General features: G+C 50.1%; 1 protein-coding gene across 4 annotated transcripts in view; it reads left to right on the forward strand.

Moving 5' to 3' along the window:
• Positions 1 to 12,582, forward strand: part of Lef1 (lymphoid enhancer binding factor 1) — an 86,372-nt gene continuing 73,790 nt past the window's right edge. For 2 of the 4 annotated variants that reach the window (XM_010641535.3, XM_010641538.3), the window contains exons 1-3: positions 1 to 69; positions 1,022 to 1,082; positions 2,378 to 2,511. In XM_010641535.3, coding sequence (XP_010639837.1) covers positions 61 to 69; positions 1,022 to 1,082; positions 2,378 to 2,511 — 204 coding nt within the window. In that variant the 5' untranslated portion in view covers positions 1 to 60. The remainder of the gene's footprint in view (positions 70 to 1,021; positions 1,083 to 2,377; positions 2,512 to 12,582) is intronic. The other 2 variants (XM_010641536.3, XM_010641539.3) reach the window with 1 other exon arrangement.

Consider the following 12,582-nt stretch of genomic DNA (forward strand, 5'->3'; position numbering starts at 1 on the left):
GACATTTTGGGTCTTAAACCTGCGGCTTACTGAACACCTTGGAGTTCTCTTCTCTGTCCCATGGCAGGGGTGAGTACACGTTTTGAAAGAGTGGGGGCCCTGGGCTGCAAGGGGGCATAAAGGTGCTCTTGAGCGCGGGATCCGGTTTGAAGATGGGGCGGAGGGCAAGGGGCACCCAGCCTCCCTGTGGGAGGGTGAGGTCACCCGGAGGACACATGCCCGCGGAGCCAATAATGTCCAGAACGCTCAGGCTTTTTGCCAAACTCGCGTCCCTGTAGAGCAGCCGCTTTCTTCCTGCCCATTTAGCTTTTCCTTCCTTAGCCCAGGAGGGAATCTGCCACGAGCTTTTCTGCTCTCTGCGGGTCTGGGGAGGCGCTCTGAGCCCAGAGCACAGAGCAGGGCAGACCAAAGCCTCCCACGTGGCTCAGTCGGCCAGGATGGCGGTTACCAAAGCCATGCTGATGGGCACCTTCAGGGTGTCTGTGACCCAACTCTAAATTTCCCCCCTTTGAGCACAGAGCAGTTCTACTTTTCTCCCGTGGGCCTGCACTCAGACAGCCCTCCTAGGCTCTGAGGCCTCCAGCGCTCAAGCTGGGACAGTTTCCTTAAGACCCGGTAGGAGTGCTAGGCTTGTTTATACGTAAAATGACATTTTCAGTAGCAAAAGGACATTCAGCCTGCTTTTAGTCAGAGCTAATTGGAGTGAACAGCAGTTGAAGAGGCTATCAAAACGATCAACCCAATTAACTAGCGTCTCTCACCTCAGGGCTGGCAGGTTTTGGTAAATAGCAGTCACTCAGCTCATTACCACATGTACTGTTTTTGTGGTCGTTTTTACTTTTCGATCCTAAGTAGATAATAATCACTCAGAAAATATATGTTGAAAGAAAAAGACTCCCCTGGCCCAAACCCTGGCTTGCTCTCCTTAGAATAACTACATGAAGGGGTCTTTAAGGGGTCACGGCATGGTCCAAACTCTAAGGTGATTTTCTTTCTCTTGGGGTGGGGTTCGTGCTGTTAGGTGGCCAGACAAGCCTCTCAGGAGCCCTACCACGAGAAGGCCCGTGAGCACCCGGATGACGGTAAGGCCATCCTCCCTCCACCGTGGCTGGGAAGTGTGTGCGTGTGTCCTGGGTTTGTTTGCTGCCTTCATTTGTGTTCAAGAGACCAGGAGCAGACAGGTTGAGAAGACACCACTGTTTCCACAGAACGGGAGAGGAAGCACAGGCAATTTAGGACCTGTCTCATTTTAGAAGATGCCTCTGAATGAGTTAGGAGGCATTGGATTTCAGTTGCTCTCCAGATTCTTAGGGGAAGAGTGGATGTTTACAGTGAGGTGGGGCTTTTTCCCCTCAAGAAGAATAGTTTTGAGTGGATTTTCCATCTTGCTGCGGTGAGAAGGTTGGTGGGGAGGAATAGGGTGAACGAGGCCCAGTAACAGGTAAGCCTAGCTTGTGAAAACAGAAAACTTACAAGTAAGTTTGTAACTGTGCATAGCAAGCAGGGAAGACTGCCCCGTTTCTGATGCTTGCTGTGAAAACTTTCAAAATTAAGACTATGTGGAATATTTTTTATTGAAGGATAGCTCCTGTGGCTTGGAAGGAATCAGATAAGTGGTGGAGTTTACTTGTCAGCCCTTGTGCATTTCTGGTCTCCTCAGTGACTTCCCCACGGCCTGGCTAGACTGGCCTGTGTGTGTGTACCTACCGTTCTGCTAACCAGAAGGGCCAAGAACAATGTGTCAGGCTTCCCTCTCGGCCACCACACCCTCACATGGATTGAAGTGTGTCAATTGAACGCACATGGATCTCTCTGGCTGCCTGATGAAAGTGTGGCATGTAAAAAAAAAGCAAGCCCTGCAGAGTCAGTCCCTTATAAATGTGGTCAGTGGCTCATCATCTAGGTAGAACTCTGTCGTTCAGTAAAAGGTTAGCATTTTTGAGTTTGCCAAGGGAAGCATAACTTCAAGTGTTTAAGTGTGTATGTATATATGTAGGTACATACAGATGGCCTCTTATATTTGTATTACAGCTTTAGGATTGTGTGTGCTGCTTTGTGTTCTGTGTTTCTTAGCCCAGTTTGTTAGCATTAGAACAAATTAATTTAGATGGATAATACCTGTTTTTATAAAACACCCAGTACTGAAGTAAATTGAACCACATGTGTTTTAAACATCTGGTATGTTGTTAAGCCTTTTAAGAGAATAAATACTGTCAATGTAAAATACAGCATAATAATTCAGTTATAGTATTTTATAAACGTCTTTTTACAGAGAGTCTGATTTGCTGCAGAGCTATTAGATTTTTTTTTTCTGATGAAAAGTACAGTGATGCGAAAGGGACTTGGATACATTATTGATAACCCTGCGTCCTGGCAGGAAAACACCCAGATGGAGGACTCTACAACAAGGCGCCATCCTACTCCAGCTACTCCGGCTACCTGATGATGCCGAATGTGAACAGTGACCCGTACATGTCAAACGGATCCCTCTCTCCGCCCGTCCCCAGGACGGTGAGTACCGTGCAGGCGTTGCAGGCTGTGTTCTGACGTGCACACAGATTTGTGTTTCGGCAGGATGTTGGGGATCTTCTTTTCAATCATATTGGAAATGCTTCCCTGAGCGGTCCTTGCTAAGTAGGAGCTGTGGCGGGGAACGATGGCGCTGTTTTAAAATAGGGCCACCTTTGATGTGTTGCATTTGGTTGTTAGCTTCTGGTTTGCTGGTAGGGTTAATAAGTAACAGATCTCCAAGTATGAAATCAAATGACAGTGAAACAGCAGATCCATGATCGTGAGGACTGTGCTTTCAATGCTGATGACAGGAAGAAATGGATTCGGTCTTTCAGTTAACTAAAGACTGGTGGTTTTCCAGGCCCTTCAGCCACCCAGAAGGAAAACTGTAGGCTCATTTGGAGCTGACCACGCAGATTGTCACTTTGGCTTTCAGAAGTGTCTTGTTTTATTTTATTCTATTAGCTTCTGTTTTTAGAGTCCTTTGAGAGGGGTAGATGGGCTATTTTTACTTTATTGTTGGTTGTTGAGAAAGTTTCGCTTGCAGATAGCCTAATGAAAGTTGTTCCTTTTTTTATCTCATGGTTCAGTTCACCTCTGAAATTCTAAAATTCCGGTGGCCCCTGTAACTGCAGTATGCAAATGCATGGCTTGGAGGGCTTCATTTGTCCCTTGATGATAGCTCTCTTTTCTTGGAAAGTGAAAACCTCACTTGTGGGGTGAGGAGAGGCCTGAACAGTGACTGGTGCGGGGTGTGGGTATGAAGGTTGCTGGGTCTCTGCAGCGCCCCCATGGGAAGCCTGTGTGCGTGGGTCCTGGGGGTCAGGGTTTCGACTCACTTGTTACGCTTGGGGGCCAAATCTTCTATCAGAAGTGGAGCCCGGGATCTTTGCCTGTTGCTAACAGACAAGAAAGTCACGCGTGAGTGGGAAGGGTGGTGTCCTTGAGGCTCTGAGGAACGGATCTGGGGCACTGGTCCCCAGCCAGCAGTCACTCGCAGGGGTTGGCCGTCCCGGTTCCCTGCAGCCCTCGGTGGTTGGCACGACGGACCTGGCAGCTCTGAACGCTCTGTGGGCACTGTGTTCATCTCGCCACAGATTAAAAAGGAAGCTTGGCTTTCCCGGGTAGGGAATACATAAGACTTTGCTAGTTTTCGTACAGCAGCCACAGTGGAGCTGTCAAAGACCCTGTGAGGGGTGCTGTAGGAAAAAGCTATTTCATGTTCTATTTTAAACAGTTTTTTCAAATATTTGGTGATATTTACTGTTTCTGTGAGACATACAAATCTTCTACCTAAAAAATGAATAATGAATGGGAGCAAATGTGGCTTAATATTTAGAGACCACCCCAAAGAAATGCTTCTGAGTTTTCAGACTTGTGGAAGACTTCACATTTGCTGACGTAGATATGTAACTTTTGTTGGTGGTGGTGTTGTTGAGAGGGAGGATCTCAGTATGCTTTACGTAAATAATTGAAGATTTCTGTTGAAAGCTTTTCAGGGTAACAAATTATCTTTCCAAATCAAATTATAGTCTTGGTAGAGAAAATAGCCCCCGATACCACCTACTACATTTGAGCTAGTTTAAATTAGCGTGTGTTTGTGTGGTCTGTTCCTTAGCAACATCAGCTACTTCTTTCAAACAATGATTTTTGTAAAAATCAGTGCAATAAAAACGTATTGGAGTTTGTAAATAATCACTTGAGAGTATCTACCAGTCAGCTTTTCTTCCCTTTAAACCTGCCTCCGGCCTGAGGTCTCCCTAAGCTGCTCCCCCAGCGACCCCATGTGCTCGCCATTTTGAGATTGTGTAAGAATGGGAGGTGTTTGTTGTTAGCAGGGCACTGAATCAGTCATTCAGTGCTGAGGAAAGATTTGTGGCCAGAGTAAGTGTGAACAGGCGCGGAGCGGGACGGTGTGAGCAGGAAGCAGCTGCTCACCCTCATTGCTGCTCGATTCTCCTCCGTGTTGGAATGTACTTATTTTATCCCTGTTTTCTTGAGATATCCTACACTTTGCACAATTCCAGAAGCTTCTCAGTTTTAACCACAGGGCTATGTCGGATATTTTTAGGGTTCAGCCGAAGTGAGTTACAATCTTTGGTTTTTAATACCTACCAGCTGTTTTTAATGTGTCTGAGATCAAAAACACCGGAAGGCAGCCTCTCTTCTTCACCCCAACCGCACTGGGCCTTGTCCTCTTTAATCCTGTCCCCAGCGGCCTGAGGACTTTCAGCAGGGTGTCAGGAGCAAGGTGACCATTTGCCTGGACTGGAATTTGCATTACAACTGCTTGTTTACTGCATCTGGTAGGCCTGAGAAACATCTGGGGTGGGGAGGGACCGGACCACCTTCTGGCCTGGACTCTTCCTGTGCCGGGACCCAGGTGAGCTGAGCACCAGACCTGCTCCTGCCGCAGCTGCTGTGACTCCTCCGTGTCCCTTTGCACAAACACTGGCACACGCAGGTTTGTGCAGGCTCTGCCCTAGGTAGAGCCGTCTACCTGCGGGGGGAATGCGCCTTCCCTTCCCGGTCTCCCCTTGTGCTGGGGAGTCGTAGCTGGCCAAGGACCTCCCCGGAGCTGGAATTCTCAGGGATGTCAGCGCCTGTGCCGCAGACCTCATGAATGAGCCTCTCAAAGGATTTTAAGTGAGAATTCTTAGTTCAGATAAATGGAACCGGAGAAAGCCCCAGACTGATGCGTTTGGTGTCAGTGTGAGTGAGATTTAAAACACTGTGAACCTTGCTGGGATCGGTCTCCTGCAGGGGTGAGGAGTGAGACGAGGTGGGAGCCTGTTCGGTATTTCAGGGTGAGGCCCTGAGAGTTGAGGAAAAGCATAACCGTGCTTTCTCTGAACCTTCCTGTGGAAATCCTGTCGACCGATGGGAAAGTAGTCAAAGAAAAAAGCAGTGCTTCTCAGGGAGGCCCTGTCCCAGTCCTGGGCTGAACTCTGCGGGTTCCCAGGGCCTCAGGCCCCACCGCTGCTCCCCAGGCCTCAGACCGTTTGTCCCTGCAGCCCAAATGCTTAACACCTCAGGGGAAGCCCTGCATTTCTCCTCAGATGGCGGGGCTGAGGGATCAGCCCTGCAGGAAGCAGCTCAGCCCACCTTGTTCCCGGTGATCTTTCTCAGAGAATTTACAGGTGGGCAAGGAAGGAAACTGTCCTATCCCAGTGACTCTTTCCGTTTTTATTCCTTAGGTCGGAATTACCACACAGCATGGCAGGAGTTGGTTCTTACTGAACACACTCAGCTCTTTTGTGATCTTTACTTTAGGGAACCAGCATGTTGATTTCTGATTAGCAGGGGAACCCTGTCTGTAAGAATTTGACCCCTACCCCATAGCTGGAGCTAAGGGGTGGAGGTGGGCTTTGTTAAAGCAGGACCGCTGACCCCTCTACCAAGCATCGTGCTCTCAGGAAGGTGGGTCTTCCACAAACGGGAAGGGACTGAGACCGAGGGAGACGAAGGAGGCATGCAAAGGGACGACAAATAAATCAGGTGTGTTAGCGCCGGGACCACTCCTCAGAGGAGCGGTATCATTGTGGACTGCTGCGACTCTTGCTAATAGAGTAAACAGCAACCCTGATCCTGCTTTTGGAAGTTTCTCCACCCCCTGCAGACCTCTTGTTCTCTGCCCTCAGGCCAGTTCTGCCCCGGTTTTCCCACATCCGGACTCTGTGGGCCCTCACAGTTCAGGACCAAGAAAGACAGCACCTCACAGAAGGCCATGTGGACCTGGACTTGTAAGCCTCTTGGGGACTTTCCTCAGGGTCAGCTGAGCACATTTCCCAACTGCTGCGTTTTTGAAGAAAACTAATTGGGTTATTCCTGCAGGCAGAGCTGCTTTGGGTTTGTGTGACTGGAGCTTTTCTGAGCGAGGTCCTATCACCCGCTTTTCTCCTGTTGCTTTTGTCCCTCGTTTATGTATCACAGACACCGCTGGATCCCCCCACCCCGTTTTCAGTGCTGAGAATTGAGCCCAGGGCCTCTCTACCACTGAGCCACATCCCCAGCCCCTTTTATTTTTATTTACTTTTTTTTTTTCTTGTACTGAGGATCGAACTCAGAACCTTGCGTTTGCCAGGCAGGTGCAGCACCACTGAGCTACATCCCCTTTTTATTTTTTATTTTGAGACAGGGTGTCATTACGTTGCAGGGTTGTCTGTGGCCAGCAGGAAAACACGCACTTTATTTGCAGGTAACAGTAGAGCTGGCATCTTGTAGGTGCTGCTGAGGTTGTTTTCAAAGGGGGCTGTTCATTTAAACCCTGGCCTCATTAAAGCCGTTGCTTAAGTGCACCATGCTGAGGCAGCCCTAGGAAGCTGATGTGGTAATCAGGAGACTGGGTGCTGCCTGGTAGTCTCCCAGCAGGTCTGTACTTGCTTAGAACTTCAAGTAATCTCCAAAACAGATTTCAGAAGCCATACAAGATGGCGTATATCTTTAACCCTAATTACTTGGGAAGCTGAGGCAGGAAGATTGCTTGAACCCAGGAATTTGGAGCCAGCCTGAGCAACGTAGTGAACCACCATTTCTGAAAAGAAAAATATATTTACATATATACGTATGTGGGGGGGTGTGCACATACACTCTTTTGTAGCTTCATATTTACTTGTTGTATATTATGATGATTTTGGGAAGTGGTGGTATAGGAACTGCAGACTCTGCGGTCCGCCGTGGATCACTGGGGTCTCCAAGCCGCGGACATCCACCCTGCAATGATCTGGAGAGCAGCTGACTGGAGTCAGATGGGGACTAGGGGGAGAGAGGACGTGGGGCAGGACTGCAAAGTCAGACTCCCGCTCTGCCGGGAACTCGCACACACTGCCATGGAGTATGCGTGGGGTGCAGAGTCCCTGGGAAAGAGTGGCCACCTCAGCACCCACGGTGGCAGGCTCCGAACCCACTGACCTCGCCGTGCGTAAGTGCTGACAGCGGCTCCATGCGTCTGGTGTGCATGCGCCTTCTGTCTCTGGGTGAAGTTTAAAAGCCAGCACGGAGCCAGCAGGAGTTCGGATGGCCACGCCCATGTCGCCAGTCCTGGAGGCTCATGACTGGCGAGACACTGAGGGACAGAAGGCCTAGAAATGTGTTTTTTATTTGCAGCTGACTAGGGGCAACAGAATCTTTTAAATCCAGGTAACTGATTGCGTCTTCCACGCCCACATGTGGTACCCTGTGGAACCCAGGACAGGTCCGCAGTCCATGCCACGGTGATTTACCTTTGTGGTGATGTCAAGTTCCCGTCAACCAAGTGCCTGAGCTGGAGAAAGCTCAGGAAAGGTGGACCTGGGAGAGCCCCCGTGCAAAAGGGGGAGTGGCTCCAGGCACCTCTGGTTTCTTCCTTGCTTTTGTTTTTGAGACAGGGTTTTGCTATGTAGTCCAGGCTGGCCTTGAACTCCCAGAGATCATCCTGCCTGGGCCTCTTAGGTGCTAGGATTACAGGTGCACACTGCCACATCTGGCCTCACTTTTTTTTACTGTCGTCAGCTTCTGAATGAAATAATCATTAAAACAAGAATTAAACGTATGACCTACTGAGACTTTTTATAATTCCTTTCTTATGAATCCTGAAAACTATCCTGTAAGCCACCAGCAGGTCTCAAAAGCTGAGCATCAGGACTGCCAGGAGTTAGAAGGTGGTTACGGTGAGCCCTGCACAGGTGGGGTACCCCAGTGAGTTTGCTCAGTTAGTAAAGGGTGCACAAGATAAGTTTCAGGTTTGGTTTTTGGATATTTCCACTTTATCAAAACAAACACTACAGGAAAAGCAAGAGCGGAGGCGTCTACTAAATAACACTGTGCTTTGCTACTGAACTTTCCTCTACTTGGTGCATGATCGAGCAGAGGAGCCTTGGGTCCCTGTCTTTAACCAAGAGGTCAGAGCTGCTTCCAGGGAATGCTGGGTTCTAGGTACCAATAGAAAGCTGGCTGCAGGCTGAAGATGGGGCTGGGCCATGTGAGGCGTGCAGCCCTCCAGCAGGCCGGCCCTACTCATTTCCCCTTCTGCTCTCCTGGGAGAGGAGCGTGACTCTGGGGACAGCGCCAGCTTCATTGCCAAGCTCGGGGGGAGCAGGGGTGGGGAGGACCATGAGACTCCAGCAGACAGGTGCATGAGCAGATCAGGTGGGAGTCAGTGTTGGAAGCCATGGGTGCGGGGCCTTGTTGCCGGATGTGGCCACCTCTCCCGCCCTGACAGCCGTGGCCCCAGCACGGGGTGCTGCTTCAGCAGGGGTCCAGTTGCTGAGGACCTCGCTGTTGAGGGTGGGTGCTGGGCCCCTGGAGTGTCCCTTGTCCCTGAACACAGGTCACACAGCGCACACGCCCAGCCGGCTCCCGGCTGGAGCCCACAGGCACTGTGTTTGGGGAGAAGGTGTACCCCAGGAGCTGCCCGGAGCTTCACGTCCACCTCCTCTCCACCCCCGGCTGTGCTGCACCAAGACCCTCGTCCGTGTCCCTGCGTTTTGTAGTCTGGCCCAGAGGCTCCGTGTTCTTTCCTCCCTGCCTCACCATCTCGTCCATCCTTAGAGGTCCAGGGTGGAGGCCCTGCCCTCCCACGGGGCCCTTCCTGGTTGTGCACCCACGTCTGGCGCAGGCGTTTCCAGCGGGAGAGGAGCAGCAGGTGTTCCCTCTGCTGTCCGGAAGTCAGCACACAGGCAGCTCCTCTCCATGGCCGCTCAGTGAGGGGCTTCGCCTCTGCCATACAGATGGGACCAAGGCACAGAGAGGGCAGGCGACAGGGTTGGGCACTGAAGCTGAGGACCCTGCACAGTGAGCGGTCAGCCCCGGCAGGAGGTGGCTGCTGTGATCGGCCGGAAGTGGCCAGCGCTGGGCTGGACGGCAGGTGCGTCCCAGCTTGCAGAGCTTTGATGAGCACACTGCGGGGCGGGATGAATCCGTGGATCTCTTCGACACTGTTTTCGGTAACAGTGGCTGTCGTGGCACCAGTGGAGAACACGGGGCTGGAAGGTGACAGACGTAGAGAAGGGGTGATGGGCGAGGGGCGGGTGTGCTGGCCCAACGCCCAGAGGACGGTATTCATGAGATAGCGAGCTTGGAAAGGACTGCGCTGGAGACACGTTCGTGAGTTCAGCTTGGGCTCATCCTCGGTTTTCGCTTTTCTGTTAAGAAAACCAAAGATTCACCAATCCAAGGAACCAAACCCTTTGCACTCTGAACGTCGTGTGGTCCACACTTCATTTGATAAAAAGTCAGCAGTGCTCTCAGTCACCGTCTTCCTTACCTGTGAGGCTGTCTGCACCTTGCCCTGAAGCCTCTGTGTGATTTTGAGAGCTAAACCTCCTGGAAGAAGAGGGTGGTGACGTTAGTAGAACACTGGCCTGCAGTACTCACGGAATGCCCTTGACAAAGTTAAATCCTCGACGTAGCGCTGTGAAGTGGATGTGACGAATGTCCCCCTGCTCCCTATCAAGAATCGAAACCTTACAGAGCTACTTGGTTGTCTCGAATCCTGAAGTTTAGTACACGGTAAAACTTGAATTCAAAGCCGGGTGTCCCTGGCTCCGGAGCTGGGACTCAGTTCCTAAACCAGCTCTCTCAGCAGGGTGCGGGAAGAACTCCTCCACGGAGACCATTAAACTCAGGTTTACTGAGTAACCTGGGCAGCTGCACCACAGCAGCGACCATTCTAAGAACATTTGAAAACTGTCTTCTGCGCATAACCACTTGATTACTCAAAATGTTCTTGAAAATTCCCAGCAAAATGTTGTTCCCTGAGTGTATCGACGTATTTTTTATGAATATTTGGTTTTATGGGAAACCCCTGGTACTTGCCCCTAAGAGTCCGGTGTGTCAGGAAGTCTTAGCGACTGAGTAGAAAAGTAGCTGTGTGACCAGAGGTTCTGTGACTCTTGGGATCTTTGATAAATGGTGCTGCTTCTTATGACATAACCGCTGAGTGCTGACAGGCCGAAATCTGCTGAACAGCGTCCTTTGTGCAACTCGCAATGCTGTTGTGGGGTGTGCTTCACTTTTAGAAGCATTTCGTGGTGATTTTTGTGGTATCTTGTTGATAGAGTAAGAGAAATTAGCTTAGCATTACCTGGAATAATGATCATTCCCGAGAAGTTGCAGCAGAAAATGTCCTCTAAAAAGTGAAGCACTGTTTTTTGTTGAGATATTTATTAGAAGCAATCTTTTTTTCCTCTTAAAAGGAAATATATTTTATTTGGGGGTTGTTTATTTAAAGTAATATTTTTTTAAGTCGGGGAAAACCCATGAACGAGAACAATTGCATAAAAAGTACCTGCATTTTTTTATCATTCAGATATAATGGCTTCATTTTGATGTACACATACGCATATTTTCAGTTGTTCTTTTTCTATCTGTACGTATGATGCAAGCATTTTGAGTAATGGGATCATAAAGTTGTGCTGTTATAATCACTTTTGTTTCCATTAAAATATTCCATATGAGCTCACGCTCCTGTGTGAATAAATACAGGTCCGAATCATCATTTGTAATGGCAGCCACCATCCGGCATAACCCTCAGTTATGGGTGTTCAGGTTTTAAAAGTGGTTCTAATTAATCCTGTAATGAAACTGTGTTAAAAGTATATTGATCTTAGTCCACTTTTGCTGTATCACTTGCTATTCCATACCTTTTTTTCTTTTTTTTAAAATTGAATTTATTGGTACATTCTAGGTAGACAGTACAGTTACATTCATTACTGGGATCTGGTACCTTCATACCTTTCTTGATCTGTGACAGCCCTTTACACAAAATGGCCATTACAAAGTTTAATCAACAACTCTTTTTGGGGGAGGTACCGGGGATCAAACATGGGACCTTGTGCTTGTGAGACAGGAGGCGGCAGCACTGAGCCAAATCCCCAGCCCTGATTCTCAACTCTTGAAATGATTCAGAACCATTTTACATCAGAATCAAAATACTTCTTTATGTTTTCACAACTTTATAACTGAGATTCACCTATTAGTTTAGTTTATTGTTTGGTTGTTTAGTTTTTCCAGTACTAGAGTTGCAGCCAGGGCCTTTGCACTGAGCTACATCTCTAGCCCCCTTGAGGGAGAGCTTTGAGGTGGGTACGGAGTTGCCTGTCCATGTGCTGGAGTTACTGGTGTGTACCGTGCCCGGCTCACCTGTTATACTGCTGTGTGAACAGCCAGCTGCGTATGAGGTAGAAATGCTTTCCTCTGTAGTTTGGCTGGTGGCTTACATTGTACTAAACGTGAGCAAAGACACCAAGGAGGCGCGTCCCGCCCAGGTCACCATCAGAAGACACCTGTGGCTGTCACGTTTCTGCAGAACCCTGGGGCCTCGCGCGAGGCTTCCTGGCCGGACGGAGGCCACACCAGGAAGGAGGGTGCTCACTCCACAGATGTGCATGGAAGGCTCTGCTGTGATGGCGACTGTGCCCAGCCATGGGTGTGACGCTGGGGGCCCGCGCCAGCTCACAGGTGCAGCTGGGGAGAGAGAGGCAGCACTGCTGCCTCAGCACATGGGCCCGGAGGTTCGGCAGTGGACAGGGAGTAGCCTGGAGCCTGCAGCCCCTTAGCCCAGGTCCCCAGGACCCCAGGGGTGCGGTCGTCACTCACACGGCCCCTGGGAGGTGTGGACAGAATGCCTGGTGAACCAGGAACATTGCTTGGTGAATCCTCTCCTTATTTTCATGAGAAGGGCAGGTGTGTTCAGTAACCCGAGAGTGCCTGAGGAAGGAGCCCAGACATGTCTAGGTCTGGAGCGTTTCGGGTGAGCACTCTGATTGTGGGCTGCTGGGAGAAGGTGTTGGTGGGCGGGCGGCGCGAGGCCCAGCCCACTTTGTGTGGCCCCAGGGTCACCCCAAAGACTGTACTAACTGCGTCCTGTGCACTCTGTCCCTGCCTTTTAAGGGGTGGTTGTCAACAGCGTCCCCCACAGGGAGCTGGGTCCCCCTCTCTGTCCGCTCCAAGCTGGAGCCCAGGCGCAGGCCGGACCCTAACCCGCTTTATCTTTTTTGTTCGTTCTTTACTTTGAGATTTGAGCATCCTAAAGACAGTTGGAAACACAGCAAGAAACGGCTCTCTTGGAAATTACCTTACCGCAGGTGGGAC

The sequence above is a fragment of the Fukomys damarensis genome, unplaced genomic scaffold (assembly GCF_012274545.1).
Source record: "Fukomys damarensis isolate Sample0158 unplaced genomic scaffold, DMR_v1.0_HiC HiC_scaffold_25, whole genome shotgun sequence".
Lineage (NCBI taxonomy): Eukaryota > Metazoa > Chordata > Mammalia > Rodentia > Bathyergidae > Fukomys > Fukomys damarensis.